Below are 18,633 nucleotides of genomic sequence, written 5' to 3' on the forward strand. Positions count from 1 at the left end.
TGTCGTTTACAGTTTGCCACAAGCCACCTGGGAGACACATCAAACATGTGGAAGAAGGTGCTCTGGTCAGATGAAACCAAAATCGAACTTTTTGGCAACAATGCAAAACGTTATGTTTGGCGTAAAAGCAACACAGCTCATCACCCTGAACACACCATCCCCACTGTCAAACATGGTGGTGGCAGCATCATGGTTTGGGCCTGCTTTTCTTCAGCAGGGACAGGGAAGATGGTTAAAATTGATGGGAAGATGGATGGAGCCAAATACAGGACCATTCTGGAAGAAAACCTGATGGAGTCTGCAAAAGACCTGAGACTGGGACGGAGATTTGTCTTCCAACAAGACAATGATCCAAAACATAAAGTAAAATCTACAATGGAATGGTTCACAAATAAACATATCCAGGTGTTAGAATGGCCAAGTCAAAGTCCAGACCTGAATCCAATCGAGAATCTGTGGAAAGAACTGAAAACTGCTGTTCACAAATGCTCTCCATCCAACCTCACTGAGCTCGAGCTGTTTTGCAAGGAGGAATGGGCAAAAATTTCAGTCTCTCGATGTGCAAAACTGATAGAGACATACCCCAAGCGACTTACAGCTGTAATTGCAGCAAAAGGTGGCGCTACAAAGTATTAACTTAAGGGGGCTGAATAATTTTGCACGCCCAATTTTTCAGTTTTTTATTTGTTAAAAAAGTTTGAAATATCCAATAAATTTCGTTCCACTTCATGATTGTGTCCCACTTCTTGTTGATTCTTCACAAAAAATTACAGTTTCATATCTTTATGTTTGAAGCCTGAAATGTGGCAAAAGGTCGCAAAGTTGAAGGGGGCCGAATACTTTCGCAAGGCACTGTAAATGTTGATTTGGATATTGAAGTGGAATTGAGGGTATACTGGATTGTTTCAATTGTGTAACCTCTTGAAGAGGTATGGGAAATAAAGGTGGTAGAAGGCAGAGTAAACTGAACAGCAGTGTTATCTTGCAGGTTTACATTGAGAAGCAGAAGGGTGAGATTCTGGGGGTGGTGATTGTGGAGTCTGGCTGGGGCTCCATCCTGCCCACTGTCATTATAGCCAACATGATGCACAGCGGTCCTGCAGAGAAGTCTGGGAGACTCAACATCGGGGACCAGATCATGTCCATCAATGGAACCAGCCTGGTGGGACTGCCACTCTCAACTTGTCAGACCATCATAAAGGTAAAGGAAAAACAATCTTGCAATGTAAGTGGCTTGAAGAGCCGTTAAGTCTTTTCAGTCCTTCTCTCCTTGGCTCCCATGGCTTACAGTGGTAATGGATATTCATTTGAGTATGTCCAATGCCTCTTAAACTCTTTATGAAGCTACGTGGGTACTATACTATGCAGAAATATCATTCAAAGACCAAAATGTGACCAGCAGATGACAGTTTCCTTTACAAAACCCCATGACAAGTATGTAAAACAAAATGTTACAAAGAGCAGTACTATTTTTCTTCCTAAAACGGGTCAACAAAGTCAACCCCAGTCACAATTTCAAATTTAGAACAGAAACCAGGACCAGAGGACACATTGTTGAGTGGAGTGGAAGTTAGTGGAGACAGATTCAGGGCTGAAGGTATGAAGCATGAAATGGGTTTCCAAGGCATAAGCCACTAGTTTGTAACTGTGGACCCCATTTGTGTCCAGTTGTTCATGAATGGAAGCACTGTATAATTAAGTTAAAATGATACAGTCGCCCAATGGGAATTAAAACCAGAGCTAGGGTAACGCATTCCTTTCCACAAAAAATAAAAGAGCCTGTCTCGTTACCTTTTCTCTGTTGTGCACCTACATTGGTAGTCTTTTCTTTTTTTAAAGTCAAAGTACATCTCAGTTCAGTTGTAACCGTAAATATGAACTGCTATTTATTGTATTTACAGTTAGCACCACACGACGTCAAACCGCAAACAGTAACAACTCGGCTTACGGCAGTCCCTAAAGACATAACTGCTATTTTCCTTGAACACATGGGAACCCTGCACACAGCTTTCATTGCGCTCGTGCAATCAGGATTAACTGGCTTGAGTACAGAGCTTAATAAAGTCATAACAGAGATCCTGACAGGTACATAAACAAGATTCTTCTTCAGTAACGTAAGCTCCTTTTGATGTGATACAACAAGGACTATTTAGATTTGTAAACAAAACATTCAAAATAGTTTGACTAAATGTACGCTTTGAAGAACTCAAATTGCATCCATACGAGATGTATAACTGATGCTTAAGTATGTATCTACAAAATACATGTGTATCTATTACTTTAAGTAATAGATTACATTGTCAGTTTTTCCCCAACTAACGCTCACTATTCTCTTATAAAAGCCTTTATGTAACTTTCTTTTTAAAAAAAAATTGCACTCCTTATGACTTGCGCAAAGTCGCATGTATTGTAATGATTATAATTTACTAAGGCTGAGGCGATGCATCGGATAGTTTGAACACTATCGATAGTCAAGCCTGTGCATTGTTTCTGTGTAAAGGTTTTAAGCAAAGGGATGTTTGTTTTTTGTTTGTTTTTTTGTAATCGGCACTCATTTATTGGATTTTAGCTCAAAGCTTCCCCCGCTCTCCTCAGGTCTGACTGAATCTGCGTTATGTTGTTCGCTGGATTGGTTGTTAAACCGCTTGTTATGGATTTAAACAACTTGATTAAGAAAATGATTAAATCTTTTATTATTATTATTATTATTATTATTATTATTATTATTATTATTATTATTATTATTATTATTATTATTATTATTATTATTATTATTATTATTATTATTATTATTATATGTACAAACTGATGTAATTTAAATCAGTCTATAGTTTTTAAACCTTTACTATCAATGTTGCACAGTAATCCACAGCTTCACATGTATTACATGCGTTAATTTTCTTTTTTTTTTTTTTACCCTGTCCTAAAGTTGATGAATTGATGCATCAGCTTTTTTGGAAAACTATATATTAATGGTGAAAAATTAGGCATCACCCCAGCCTTACAATTTACTAGTTGCTATATCCAGTCAATTATTATAAGTTGTTTGTTTGTTATACTAAATGACCAGACATACAGTTAAATAGTAAACAATAGTTACAATAACTGTTTCACAGGACAAGACAAGAGAAATCAATATAACGAGTAATATAACAGGCTACTTTTTATCATTAAGTAATAAGTAAGGACATAATTTATTTATTTTTTCCCGAAGAAACAAGTAATAAGTTACTTATTTTTTCAGTAACGTGCCAAACACTGATTAAAACATATATCACCTAATCCTTGGTTCTCCACTACTCGGTTGCTTTGCCTAACTGGTAGCTTGGTATACGTGTCTCTCCTAGGGCCTGTGGCCTGGGTTAACCCCAACTAATTTTAAGCTCAGATACATTCATTTGTGCAGTTTACTAACTCTGACACATAACTCTCGACACAATTGCAGATGTAACAAGAGCAGTGATCGCCTGACTTGAAGAGGTTTGGAAAGCTTTGTACTTGGCTCTTGGTGAAGACTAGGCTGCTGTGGTTAAATTGGCAAACGTGTCTTACAACCATAGTCATATAAGACAGGCTAGCAATGAAGCAGATTGATAGAACCTTATTAAGTATGTATGCTCTGGCTTCAGTTACCATCCCATCTCTCTTGTCAGCGATGACTGCACTTAAAAAGGTTTTGTAATATGATATCTGCACTGCAGTTTTGTTAAAAAAAAATAGGTAACAGGTTGAGTCATCACCTATAACCAATAGTCTATGCGACCTTAGAAAAGAAAACAAAAACATTACAAGCTCCAAACTCACTGTATAAATAAAGACTTCAAGTAAGTTATTCTTGTATCCTTTATTTTCTTAGGGATTAAAAAATCAGTCCAGAATAAAGCTGAATATTGTGAGATGTCCCCCAGTAACAACAGTTCTAATCAGAAGACCTGACCTGAGATACCAGCTGGGGTTCAGTGTACAGAATGGAATTGTGAGTATGGCAGCAATTGTTATTAAATAATATATTAAAGTGATCTGGATTGGTTATAATAGTTTTAGCATGAATGTTGATCAAACTAAAATGTGAAGGATAAAAATGAAGCAATCTGGGTAGCACAAAGCTTAATAATTACTTTTTCTCTGGCAGGTTACATTTTAATATTCTTTAATAGAAAATTATTTTAGCTATTTATTTATTTATTTTTTAGAAATATGTTTTTTATAGACCTCTCCTTTTAGCTGTAGTTTTATCATTAAACCTTGGGATTTTGGCTAGTATTTGTTCCTAAAATGATCCTTTCCCACTCCTCGCCTAGATCTGTAGCCTTATGAGGGGTGGAATAGCAGAGCGTGGTGGTGTTCGAGTTGGTCACCGGATCATTGAAATCAATGGACAGAGTGTTGTGGCAACACCACACGAGAAGATTGTGCACATTCTGTCAAACGCTGTTGGAGAGGTAAGCAGCAGATAACAACATTCAATAGGCATGAAAGTTGTAAGTTCAATTGCAATGCATTTATACATAAACATTGCAAAGATTACAACAGCGGTGTCATTTGTAATTACTGCCCTGTTAACAATCCTTGTGTGAGAACCTTATGTTATCTAATGAATTTGTCATTGAGATTAATTAAATGTATTAAATAAGCATCCATGTCAAGGGAGTATGTTCTTGTAAACCTGCTTCCACTATTTCAACTGCTTATACTTTTTAGTTTCCAGATGATGAAGACTGCTTTGAGATACTGACTTCATTCTCAGTATAGAGCTGTATTCTATGATTCTTTCCATACAAATCCATTAGAGGGGACTGTGTAGTGAAATGAACTAGTTCTAACATTGTTTTAACATACAGCCTTGTAAATAATGTAGGTCGTTGTTACACAGTTCTATTCTATCAATGATGTACCGCACACACTATCCATTTTACCTTATTTTTACAAGCAGTTCCTTTACATGCCCCTGGGGATGCTTTGTTTTTGTTTACATAAAAATAAAAACATGTTTAATATGGGTCCAATACTTTTTTATTTCTTGTTGTTCTCAAGCAACCATATTTTATTTGTTTTGTTTGCTTTGTTACCCTAGATCCACATGAAGACAATGCCAGCTGCCATGTACAGACTGCTGACTGCCCAGGAACAGCCAGTTTACATCTGAGGCTGACAAGCCCGGAGTCTTCACATGCATGGAGGGCTTGTTATTGCAGTTGTGGTCGTGTTTATAGTGCTGCATTTCTGTGTCCACTGAAACATTTCCCAATGTGTTTGTGTGTGTCATTTTGAGAAACATTTCCCACTGTGTTTGTTTGTGTCATTTTGTGAAACTTAGGCATCTTTTTTCACCATCGCGTCTTTATGTGATCCCATACAGTGGGCTGAAACATTTATTGCGTGTTGATTTTCAGCTAGTCAACCACTTGCACTTCTCCCAGATCGATAACCAGCTTCTTCTTGGCTGTGTTAACAAAGAATTCATGTTTACAAGGATTTACAATTCTAGAAAGGCAGTACTTTCACCCATCTACAGTTTCAGGAATAAGGGAGGTTTTTACATTTAATAGTTTTGTAAATTAATTTGAAGATCATTTAATAGTTTTCTGTTTACATTTTTAAAAGGCAGCTGTGACTAGAGGTCCAAATGTGTTATTTACAGAACTAGATCATGGATTATTTGCTTATTTACAATAACAACACACCTGTTTATTGAAAAAAGGTGTCCTTTTAGATTTCTGTTTGTGCAGATAATGTTAAAGGTTAGAAAGCAAAGTTAAACCACGTTTCTGCACTACTACTGTTGCTTGGCATGATTATCTAGCTTCAAATAATATTTTGCCCAAAGGGGCATTATTTCAGAACAATGTACTGCTTTGCAATGCATCATAAAGTATGTCACAGGCTGGTAAAAGTACAGTGGTTAATTTTACTCTCAATTTATTTTGAAGGCTTGTTACATTATGACAAAGTGCTTAGTCTCAAGTACCAGTATGTCTTAAATGAGAGTCATTGTTTTCAAGCAGACACTGTTTCTCTGTTTTACTGCTGTTCTGTTGGCCATCATTTTCAGCTATTACTGTAATCTGAAAAAAACCTCCTGATTTTTACATTCATTAAAACATCATTAACTACTATCTGCTGATTCAATGAAGCATACAAAAGACAATTAAAGGTTTTAATTGGGAAGCACTCATGTAGTGTTCATTATGAAACAATCCTTGAGGCTAGTCTCAACTGGATTCCGATCCTTCAAGAGAAAGCCAGACGAGCATTTTATTTTATTTTATTTTTTTTTTTTAAAGTTGCTGGCACCAAGTGGTACAAAACAGTAAACAGAATAATCCACTGGGAAACAGTATTTTGCCTCATAATTATCCTCATGTTTTTGTCCTAGTTTTACAAAGGATTCCTGAACGATGATGCCATTGTCAGCAGATACTGTTTCACAATATAAATATGAAATGCAAGCTTATGTATTGCTTACATACTGTAGAAATCTGAATTGTATCGTAAGTAGTGAACTAAACAAGGCAAATACAAAAATATATATTTCTTTGGATGTTTTCATCTTAAAACATATTTTAAAAAGAGCAAATCCAGGTAATAATCTGCAAATTAGTTCAGATTTTAAGCAAGCTTTTTTGAAAAAAGACAAAAAACAAGGTAATTTAATGCAAGAATCACGGTTTTCTTTAAAAGGACATGTATGTAGTGCATGCATTAAATCATGTCAACATTCCTATACTTGGAAAAAAAAAAAAAATTGATGTCAAATTGAATACCTTTAAACAGAAGGAATAGACAATGGGCCAAAATATAGAGAGCTTGTTAATACTTTTGTGCTTTACTGTCCCAACTGACTTCTTTCCCTTGGTCACTCACAAGAACCCCACTGTTATCTGTGATGATTGTGTATTTGTATACATCAACGCACTACGTATCCGGCAGGGATGTGAAGTGTTAAAGTGTTAAAAAGTGCTTGCCATTATTGTTTACTTAATTTAGCATGGGGTTGGCAAGCTGCTGCATTTAGCACCAAATTGTCTGACAACATAGATTCTCCCGGTTAAGCAATTATGTATAATATTGTAATTGACCATTTTTAAATCTTTATTGATTTTACAATACATTGGCCTTAATTTTTTCTTCTAATTTTTAAAACACAAAAGTATATGGGCTGAGTTTGGCATTATAGGAACTAATCAATATGCTCATAATTTGTGCATAGTTTAAGAAACTGCAGTGAGAAAATTCTTCTGCCTTAATGTGTAATCTCACTTTCTGATTTAGCTTACATGAATCAGTTTAAATTATTAAAGCCAGACTTTTCATTTATCAAAGATCATTTCAAATTCTGATGTGTTTTGATTTTTAATGTTTCTAATAACTGAAGATGATTTTGTGAAATTAAAGAATATATTTAGCACAGTGCTAGATTATGAAGTATACCATTGTTCTATAAAGGGGTGCAATAGAAACCCTTGTAAAGCATTGGGAGAGTAGAGTATTGTAATGTAACAAAGTTGTCCTTTGTAAAACACTTGAGTCAGTGATGGTTTGTCAGTTTGGCAACTCTAGTGTTAATAATGCACTTCTTTTGAATGTAGTTACTCTTAACTTTGTTTGTCAACATGTCTAAAAACACTATGTAAAGCAACAGCAATGTTTATTTATTTGCTTGCTTTTCTGTGATGTTACAATTATTGAGCTACATTCCTTTACCAGAGGAAGGATGTTTGTAACATTATTTACAACAATAAAAGACTTGCAGAAGCATGATGTGTTTTTTTTGGTTTTGTTTGAAAGAGGATATCCCCTGGTTTTTGACAGGACACATCTGGTATTTGCTATGATGTTTCCAAAATGTAAAGGATGTAATATTAACTGAAATTGTTTCTATCCTGCAATCCAATATAAAACATCTCATGCAAAAAATTACACTTACACACACACACACACACACACACACACACACACACACACACACACACACACACACACACACACACACACACACACACACACACACACACACACACACACACACACACACACACACACACACACACACACACACACACACACACACACACACACACACACACACACACACACACACACACACACACACACACACACACACACACACACACACACACACACACACACACACACACACACACACACACACACACACACACACAGTATAGGAGGCTGTGTGGTCCAGTGGTTAAAGAAAGGGCCTTGTAACCCGGAGGTCCCCAGTTCAAATCCCACCTCAGCCACTGACTCATTGTGTGATCCTGAGCAAGTCACTTAACTTCCTTGTGCTCCGTTTTTCGGGTGAGACGTAGTTGTAAGTGACTGCAGCTGATGCATAGTTCACACACCCTAGTCTCTGTAAGTCGCCTTGGATAAAGGCGTCTGCTAAATAAACTAATAATAATAACAAGGTGGAGATTACTTTTTCACATGGGGGCATTGGGTGTTGCATAACTTTCTTTAATAAATAAATGAAATATGTATCAAATTTTTGTGTTATTTGTTCACTCAGGGTCCCTTTTATCTAATATTAGGTTTTGGTTGAAGATCTGATAACATTCAGTGTCAAATATGCAAAAATGCAGAAAATCAGATGGGGCATATACTTTTTCACGGCACTGTGTATATATATATATATATATATATATATATAATCTCCACACAACACAATCAGAAACAATTGCTGAGCTAAAACTTTTTTGTAAAATACAGTAATTAAATACACAAAGACAACTTTAGGCTTCTTAGCAAACACAATGTCATTTATTTTCTAGTGCTTACAATAAAGTGGTAATACACTGCATAGATCCATGTTATTCTCTTCCACTGTAAGAACACATGATAAATATTGTGTAAAGAGAAAGAAAAGCTTCCAAATTACAATAAGTTTCTTTAACAGTGGGACTTGTCAACTGACTTCTTTTTTTTATCCAGTGAACCAACATGCTTCAACATGGGTTAAACAATAATAGAAAACTATGACACTCGCACACAGCTGTATTTACACTAAGGTACTTGGATACAGTAAAAGACAATTAACCAGCTAGATTGCACAATTACAATAACAATGATCTATTGAAGTACTGCGATATCATTTTCCCTATAAAGCTGTCAGTGTGGAGTATGTAATACATACAGTCACAGACAAAAGTATTTGGACAGTTAATAAAAAAGAGAAAAACCACAAAGAAAGGGATTCCTATAATTTCTAATTGTTCTATTGAAAGATATAAATTAGAGATTCAGCTTTATAATAAAACACCAAATTATTACATAACATGCATAAAATGAAAAATAACATGCAACAACTAATCTCATACTGTGACAAAAGTATTTGGGCACCCTTACATTAGTATTTTGTGTGTCCACCCTTTGATTCCTTTACAGCTTGCAGTATTTTTTTGTATTTTGAAACCAGTTCCTGGCATCTTTCCAGAGATATTTTTGCCCATTCTTCAACACATACAGCTTCTGACAGCAATCGACTTTGGTTTCCTTTTTGCAACAGTAGCCTTTAAGTCAATCCACAACATCTTGATGGGATTCAAGTCTGGGGACTGAGATCCATAACTGTAATCTTCATTTTTCAGAAATTCCTTTGTAGACTTTGCAGAATGCTTAGGGTCATTATCCTGCTGGAATACAAATTTTTGTCCAATAAGTCTTCTAGTACTTGGTAACAAATGAGAAATGAAATCAGGCTTCAAGTATTCAATGAAAAACTACAATCACTTTCTTTCCTGTATTGTTTTTAACAAAGGTTTGCATCTTGGTTTTCGCCCATGGACATTCATCTTGTTAAGGTATTGTTGAATTGTTCGTTCATAAATTTCTTGACCACCTTCTCTCAATTATTGTGTCAAATCTTTTGCAGTAATCCGAGGATTTTGCCGGGCTGCTGGAACGATTCTTCTTCCAGATTTAGCAGAAATATTTCTAGTTGCAGTAGTTCCTGTTCTCCTTTGTCAATAACAGCCCACACAGTGCTTTTCGGTAAACCGAGTCTTTCTGCTATTTTTCTGATAGTTTCTCCTTTTTTGTTTAGTTGTATCACTGCCATTTTCAAATCATTGCTGTACTCTTTAGTTAACATTTTTTGGTGCTTTTTTAATCACACCAATTTATTTTTCAGCATTTGATTATGTATTTATTTATTTTATAATTAATTATCACCAGGTGTTTGTTTTCAATCATGATAATTCAGTAATTAGCAACAAATGGGTTTCATACAAAATATGCTGATTGCCCAAATACTTTTGTCAAAGTATGAAATTCATTTTTGCATGTTATTTTTCATTTTATGAATGGTATGTAATAAGTTGTTTTATTATAAAGCAAAATCTCTAATTTATATCTTTCAATAGAACAATTAGAAATTACAGAAATCCCTTTCTTTGTGGTTTTTCTCTTTTAACTGCCAAAATACTTTTATCTGCAACTATATACAGTAGTACAATAATGAATTGTGTTGCACCATAGACTGGCCTAAGGAATACTGAACAATATACTATAAAAAAGTCAATTGTGTTTGAATGCTGATGTCAGAGCACACACTCCTAGCAAAAACTCTTGCACTAACATGCACTGAGCTCTAGACTGAATGCAAATGACTGCTGGCCAGTTTTGAAATGTGAAGTAATGTAGGTAATAATGCAGTAAAGTTTATAGTGAATCTCCTCCCTTTATACTGTACATACATTACCAAGCAACACCACATTGAAAAGCAACAGGCAACTAAACAAGCAACTACTGTACTGCATTCAATAGATCCTAGGTATCAATCAAAACAACACATATACAATAACACTAATTATTTTTTTTTTAATATGATGAACAAAATGCTCCTTTCTTTTGTTATACAGCACATCCACTTCAGGTCACTCTCTCAGATGAACAGCTTTTTTATGTTGCATTCCTTTGTTTACCTTCCCAGACGGATCCCCAAATTCATTTCAAAAGCACCTTGTGTGCAGCTAACTCAGAGGGACGGGAAAGTTAATTAACAATTTTTTTTTTTTTTTTTAAATCAAGTAGGTTCCTATAACATCAAGCATCTGATTGGTACTGTAAGCTCATTTCTGTTTTGAATTTACCTTGATGGGACCATTAAAGGTTGCAGCACCTCTTAATGGAAAAAATAAAGGCTTAGATTTGAAATGTTCATTTCAGGGTATTATTTTGTATGGTGTGCTATGCCATACTAATATAATTATCCAGTGTTTTTAGAAAATTCACAAATTTACAGAGAAAACAAAACCAGTGTAACAACCCCCAAGTTTAAAGATCACCAGTGTAGCCTGAACACCAGAATAATTTGGGGGGGGGGGGGGTCAAAGTTGTGTCAACATTGAACATTCTCTGTCCCAAATAGCATCATGAATGAGAAGAAACAGGCAGTAATTGGGCCAGTTTACAACGAGATAGCGTGCTGCGCTTTGTCAACATCGTTCTTATTCTTAAAATAAATTATATAAAATGTACAATGCAAGTATTTTTAAAGCACAGCACTGGTTTATAACAAACTCGAAAATGTTGTTCCACTAAGTCTCATTTTATAGTAGTAAACAGTGTAACGTTACGGTCGTCGTTTTCACTGAAACCTTTGTGTTTTAAAAGTGGGTAAAGGCTTTAATTTTAACCAAACTGCTCTGCTGCCAGCTTCCGATATCCCAGTTAAGTAAACATTTCACAGTTTCATATTGTAACTGCTGCTACATTAAACAAACAGCTGTACAACATCGTTTTTTAAATCGTTATAGAGTAACAGCTAGGGACCTTAGACTACTCTTATTTCAGATCAGTGAAAAAAGCAGCTTAAATGCAGTTTTACAGCACCCATCCAAATACATCTCACCAGACTTGATACATACTTACAACCTCGAGTTAAATTTGATACATTTCACCTGCTTTCCACAAAGAATGACACCCTGTACCAAATCTGAACCAATTAACATAAACTGCTAAATAAGCACCACACGTCTGTGAAGTAGAAATATGTAGCAATGTTTTAAATAACATGTTTACACGGATAATCACCAATAAACAAAAAAAAAAACAGGAGGTAGTGTCTCGCTTTCATCTAGGGAAATTTGTCAACACCCACCTGTAAGTCTAATGTTTTTGTCAAACCAATACCAACATTTGCATACAAGCGAAAATATGTTGGAAAAAGAAATCGTTAGGTTATTATCATGACACTGGTTCCCTGAAATAGAAATGTAACTATTACTGTATGGGTGTTTACCTCCTAAAGACCCCAAACCTGAATAGATTATATCAAAGCTGCACGCCAGTGTATGTGACGCAGTCATGCCCGCCCCCCCGAGAGCATAAGAAGACTGCACGCACAGATACCAGCATCATTTTTCCTTCAAGCATGCTGCAATCATGGACGCAGCGACCTTGAAGGTTAATAGTTGCATTTATATTTCTGGGAACCAGGGTTTTGATATAACCTAGTGTTCCCTTTCAAGTACGAAATGTAACCATTACTGTATGGGTGAGTGTACCAAAGCCATTGCAAGGGCAAATTGCAGAACGATTGGAATACTACAAGGCTAAGCCAAGAGGCTGCCTTGTGCGTTACCATACGGAACCCCTAGTAACCAGTAGCTAGGGCTAAAATATTGAGGGAGAAACCCACCTCTGTATTATGTTGTAAGGGTCGACCCTGAAGCTGCCCTCAATACTCTAGTTCCAAAGCCAGGGTTATGTGGATCCATGACATTCAGTCTACAGAACCTTGTAAAGGTATGGGGAGTAGCCCACATCGTTGCATTGCAAATGTCTGTGACAGATGCACCCTGGAATAAAGTCCACGAAGTTGCCATGCCCCTGATGGAATGGGCACTGAGCCGTTTCGATAGCCTCTGTTTAGACAGGGCTTGACCATGGGACGCCGCCCCATAACAGACAAAAAACTGTTGAGACTGCCTCCAACTTTATGACCTGTCAACATAATATGCTAATGCCCACACAAGCAGAGCGTATGGAGCTGTTGCTCCCTGACTGGAAAGGAGGTGGATGGAAAGCCTCCAATTCCACAGACTGGTTGACATGACATGCCAAGATAGTTCTCGGCAAAAAAGCAGGATTGGTACGAAGCGCAACCTTTGTCCTGGCTTCTGCAAAAATTAAACAGGCTTTCACAATTGAAAATGCTTGCATCTCACTCACCCGCTTAGCAGACGTTATTGCAAGCAAGAAAGCCGCTTTGAACGATACAAATTCCAGCTCAGCTGAATGCAAGGGCTCAAATTGAGGCTTCATGAGTGCCTCAAGCACCACATTAAGCCTCTTACGAGGACCAATATCCTTCATAGATGGCCGAAGCTGCTGAGCTCCTTTCAAAAATTGTCCTGCCAGAAAGTGAGCTCCTGGGGAGACTGTCAATTTTGACATGGCAAGCTGAAATAGCTGCCAGACAAACCTAAATCTAGAGGGGGATTTCCTCCCGTCAAACAGGTCCTGCAGAAATTGCAGTATAACTGCCATGGGAAAGGTAGTGGGGTCAAAACCCAGAGGCAAACACCACGTCTGAAAGACGTCGCACTTGTACTGGAAACGCATGGACGCTGCTCTGGCATTCTGCAAGGTGTCAATTACCTTATCAGAAAACCCCAGACGGCTCAAATGCAGCCGTTCAGGGGCCAGACCCAGAGCTGTAGGCTTGATGGATCAGGATGCCACAAGGTCCCCCGCACCTGACTGAGCAGGTCGCAGCGTTTAGGCAGACCCCACAGCTGGCTGCTCAGGAGCTGCATCAGAGCTAAAAAAAGAGTCTCCTGGGCCAATAAGGGGCTACTAATAGCACCCTGGTCCAGTCCTGCCTGATTTTCTCCAGACACAGCAGATTCACGGTGAGCGGTGGGAAGGCATATAACGGTTGCCTCGGCCACTGGTGTGCTAAGGCATCTATCGCCAGTGGGTCCCTGTCTGCTGTTATGGTGAACCATAGGGGACAGTGGGCCGATTCCTGGGAGGCAAAGAGATCCAACTCTGCTCTCCCATACCTCTCCCAAATGAGGCTCACCACCTCAGGGTAAAGCCCCCATTCTGAGATGCAGGGAGCTCCCCTTGAGAGGGCTATGCGATGGAGACCGGGAGACCTGAGGCAGCCTTGGTGGTTTATATAAGCCACCACGGTAGTGTTGCCTGTACGGACAAGCACACGTCTCCCTTCAACCTCCTGCAAAAATTTCTGCAAGGCCAGAACTGCCTGCAGCTCCAAAATATTTATGTGGAGACCATGCCGGTGAGCTGTTCCATGCTACGCCTAGGCATAGATGGGCAGGTTGTGTCTACCAAGAGAGCGCCTTTAGACAGCGGCGTGTTCGGTACACGGTTCGGTGACTTGCACCAGGTCGGTACGGTACCGGTGCAGTAACCTCGTTAACTGTTCGGTACGGGTACCGGGTTGGGAACGGAGCGGGTCGGTGACCTACAAGTCTGCTCGGTTCGTGTTACCTCAAGAAGCCATATACAGCGATGCCAACCTATATTTCTTCTGGCAAACCCAAACAGTCCAGACGCATACAAGACTGAGGGAAGCCTGCTGTTCGAGCCCTAACAACCTTTGTAATGGTGCTGCAAGCAGTCACCAAAACGGCAATGAGATACAGTAGGAGAGACTGCAAGCCATCTGTGCTGAAATGCGTATCTCAGTCAATGCCCAGCAGCTGTGCTCGTGTTTCTGTAAAAATAAACAGATAAGTACTTAGTTGTCTATGGCTCTCCCATCAGGTTCAGTCCTCAAAGGAAAAATGATGCTGGTATCTGTGCGGGCAGTCCTTATATGCCCTTGGCAGCAGGCATGACTGCATCACAATGTGCAGCTTTGATATAATTATTCAGGTTTTGGGGACTTTCGGAGGTAAACACCCATTAGGTAATGGTTACATTTCGTACTTGATAGGGAACCATTGATTTTCATGTATAACATTGCCTAATCATTTATTTCCATATAAATGCATATTTAAGCAATGTAACATTTTAAAACAGTAATTATAACAGTAAATTTCAACTATAATGTATCTAATACAGTAGTGTACCACCTTAAATATTATTTTCTACCAATCCACTGTAAAAAAGACAACAATGAGTTTATAGAGCAGCTATGCAAACCCGAAAACGCACAGCCCAGCCCTACACAGCCTCGTTTTCAAATCTATGGTATCTTTTCTTTAGAGCATGTATAAATAAATTTACCTGGCTGGGCAAAATAAATATTAATAGCTTCTTCCGCAAGTGAATCCCTCCTTGTTGTCTCACTGTGTTTAATTTCTTCCGTTTTCCACTTGCTATGACAAACATAGCCAACATTTGCCTTTGACTCATCATGCTATCAATAATATTATATTATTATAGAAATAATAGAATGCAATGTAATTCTTTGTTGTCGATATAATCACTGGACAATGATGAACTATCAATAAAAAAATGAATGAATGCTGCCGACAGACGCCCTGAGACTCTGAGCACGAGCAATTACATCAGATAGCAACCGTCACAGACTTCATTCCAGATCTGGGTTAGATTAGAAAAGAATGTTTGAAAAACATATTTTATTAGTTCATGAAGAAAACTTCTACCATCTTATATGTGATTATATTATGTGTCTGGAAGGGGGTCAAAAAGTGGAAGATATAATGTCATATAGATCGTCTGGATCAACTACACCCCCCTGCCCTATAGAAAATGACACAACTGCTGGACACTGTCCTAAGGCTTCCTCCAGACGTTACAGGATTGGGCTACCTGTCTGGGGGCAGCACATGTGTAGACAGTCCAACAATGTATTTCCCCATAAAAGCAACTTAACTAACTGAGCCTATAAATATTTGCCCTTCACATTTCCCTTTGGGTCTTTTTTCTCCTTTCAGGTGGCAGGGTATGATACTGTACATGCCAGGTTTAGAGCACAGTCTCTCGCACCACCCCAATAAGGCTGTGAGGTCGATCTTGCTCCCCTCTCTGTCTTTGCCTCCCTGCTGGCTGGGACTCTGCCCTGGTGAAGGTGCTCAGGTCACCACAGCTCCGCAGGTGCAGCAATCCAGGACGCTTCCTGAGGGGAAGAGTCTGCACGGTCCGGGGAGGTTGCTGCAAACTGGTTATCTGCCAAAAATAAATAAATACTGGTACATGAAAAAAAAAAACAGTCCAACCACTGCCTTATCTTCATACTGTGTATACTGTATAATGGACTTGTCATGCATGCTTGTTTAGGGAATGATCTGAATAAAACAAAAAGGCAATACAGAACTTACATAACCTGTAACATTCACACTAAAAAACTATGCAAAAATCAAACACATATGAATGATTATTTGATAATCAATACTCAGGTCTGATTATAGATGTTGACTTCACCCATCGACTGAAATTACAAATGATTATAGGCTGACAAATGAGCCTGTGGCCTGTTTTTCAAGGGTAGATGACACATTAAGCTTTTTTTTTTAACACAGAAAACATGCACTCAATCTCACTTGATCAATGACGTTTGCACTCAGCACAACCTCCTCCATGTGCTCCTCATCTGACTTGAGGACTGTTTTGATGTTGTCCACAAGCTCCTGGACCTCGGGGGTCATGGTGCAAGAGGACTGCTCCATGAACCTGGCCACGAGCTGCTTGGTGTCTCTGTAGGTCTGGTAATCCACCAGGGAGGTGGGCCTGGCCGGCCTGGGGCAGCGGGACCTGCCACTACGCCTCAGGGTGACAGCCGCCAGCTCCGGACGAGCTTCTGTCTGAGTAGCAGCTTCACAGCTCATTACTGCTGGAGACAGATTTTACTTGTTTAATGCGAATTGTAGAGGATCAAATACATTCTTTAAAGTACTCAATGAGGAACTTGGTATGGGAGTGAAATACCAGAGTTATCTTAAGTCTTCTTGTTAAGATTCACTTTGTACATTTCTGTTTCAGCCATCACATCCTGGTTGACTTTTTGAAACTGAGTTTTTAAAAAAGTCAGGGGATAGCAATAGTAATATTAAAATGCATCTTTAACTAGCTTATACAAAAACTTTTAAACAATTGGTTCTGCAGTGAAATTCAAAACAAAAATACTTAGACATGAAACTAAACTGTAGATATATTGATTACATACTATGACTACCTGGAATATTACACAAATTAATTATTTTTCAAAACGTAATTTGTGTGTGCGTGTGTGGAAAAGATAATGCATTTCCTGGAAGCAAATATAATAGTGTATTGTATAGTATTCTACTGGAGTAGAACACATGTGGAAGATGGGAATATGATATACTAGCGAAAGAAAATTAGAGAAGAGAAAAGAGACATTTTTTTCTGCACAACTAGCAAGACTAGTCTGTGATGTGTCTGAACAAATCATTGATAGTGGACCAACACTTCAATCCCACATGTCAATTAGCACTTAATTACATCAATAGTAATGCCAGAATGAAATATACTTAAAGTGCAATTATGAAGCCCGGCAGGTAGCTGTAAGAAACGAAATTGAAGTTGCGAGTCAGTGTAATTACAGTTGAAACACATCTCAGCAAATCCACAGTGATGTTACAGGCAGCTACATTTATAATTACATTTTAGGGCAGTAGATTTACACCAGCATTGCTGGACAGGAGGTCAGTGTTGAGGTTATAGAATTACAGCCAAGTAATACAATACAATTGTCAAGGTATGCAAACTTAAGGTCATTATCATAACCCTGATTCCCTGAAATAGAAATGTAACCATTACCTAATGAGATATATCTCTTATAGCCTGAATTACCTGAGCACTTATATCAAAGCTACTCCTTTAAGAGCCCTGTATGTGTCAGACATCGTCTCTGCCCCCAGGAGATCAATACGAGTGACACAGAAGGGTGGAGTACGCACGGAGTGAACGCAGCGACCTTGAAGGGTAATGGTTACATTTTTATTTCAGGGAACCAGGGTTATCATAATAACCTAACGTTCCTTTTCAAGTATGAAATGTAACCATTACCTAATGGGATACAATACCCAAGCCGTCGCAAGTGAAGGACATGCAGCAACGGCAGATGTGCTAAAAAGGGGCAGTCCCCGGACATGCCCAGGATGATTCAGGAAAAGCTGCGGGCACCCTATCAACTATAGCGTTTAGGCTCATCTTCCGCGGCCCAAGGCACCTGCAGGGCATGGCAGCACATCTGATAAGGGAGGTGAGCTCCTCCGATAGGGAGGGGTTACTGTGGGAACCAAGATATCTGATTCCGCATCCTCTGATGGGAAGATTAATTCTTGGGTGTCCATGTCCTCAGATGCAGTGAGGGACAAAGCATCCTCCTGTGCTGGTTGTGCAATGGTGCCTGAACCCTGGGGACTGAACCAATGGGGGGGAGGGGGGCAGCCTGCTTTCCAGTGTCCTCTTAGCAAAATGAGCAAAAGATATGCAAGAGTTGCGGTCTTTAACTGCTCCCTCTGCATGCTCCCTCCCCAGGCAGTGGATGCACCTGTCATGCTTATCCTCTGCTGGAATGTTTCTCTTGCAACCAGCACAAAGGTGAAACCCAGACATGGTGCAAGGTTGAAAAAAACAGTTCAGCCGTGCAATGTATGCGCACAAGAACAGACAGTAAGCTGACTGGTGCTGAAAACT

The 18,633-nt window shown here is 38.6% G+C and overlaps 2 protein-coding genes across 6 annotated transcripts in view; one reads left to right on the forward strand and one right to left on the reverse strand.

Moving 5' to 3' along the window:
• Window positions 1–7,758, forward strand: part of LOC117421404 (amyloid-beta A4 precursor protein-binding family A member 1) — a 103,984-nt gene extending 96,226 nt beyond the window's left edge. For all 3 annotated transcript variants that reach the window (XM_059025759.1, XM_059025754.1, XM_059025751.1), the window contains 4 exons: window positions 989–1,201; window positions 3,857–3,976; window positions 4,302–4,442; window positions 5,075–7,758. In XM_059025759.1, coding sequence (XP_058881742.1) covers window positions 989–1,201; window positions 3,857–3,976; window positions 4,302–4,442; window positions 5,075–5,146 — 546 coding nt within the window. In that variant the 3' untranslated portion in view covers window positions 5,147–7,758. The remainder of the gene's footprint in view (window positions 1–988; window positions 1,202–3,856; window positions 3,977–4,301; window positions 4,443–5,074) is intronic.
• A 1,007-nt stretch (window positions 7,759–8,765) lies between these two features.
• fam189a2 (family with sequence similarity 189 member A2) overlaps window positions 8,766–18,633 on the reverse strand; it is a 49,874-nt gene continuing 40,006 nt past the window's right edge. For 2 of the 3 annotated variants that reach the window (XM_034034517.3, XM_034034515.3), the window contains exons 10-11: window positions 16,512–16,801; window positions 8,766–16,137 (exon numbers count right to left, since the gene is read on the reverse strand). In XM_034034517.3, the coding sequence (XP_033890408.1) occupies window positions 15,937–16,137; window positions 16,512–16,801 (491 nt within the window). In that variant the 3' untranslated portion in view covers window positions 8,766–15,936. The remainder of the gene's footprint in view (window positions 16,138–16,511; window positions 16,802–18,633) is intronic. The other variant, XM_034034516.3, reaches the window with a different exon arrangement.

This window comes from Acipenser ruthenus, chromosome 1 (assembly GCF_902713425.1).
Source record: "Acipenser ruthenus chromosome 1, fAciRut3.2 maternal haplotype, whole genome shotgun sequence".
NCBI lineage: Eukaryota > Metazoa > Chordata > Actinopteri > Acipenseriformes > Acipenseridae > Acipenser > Acipenser ruthenus.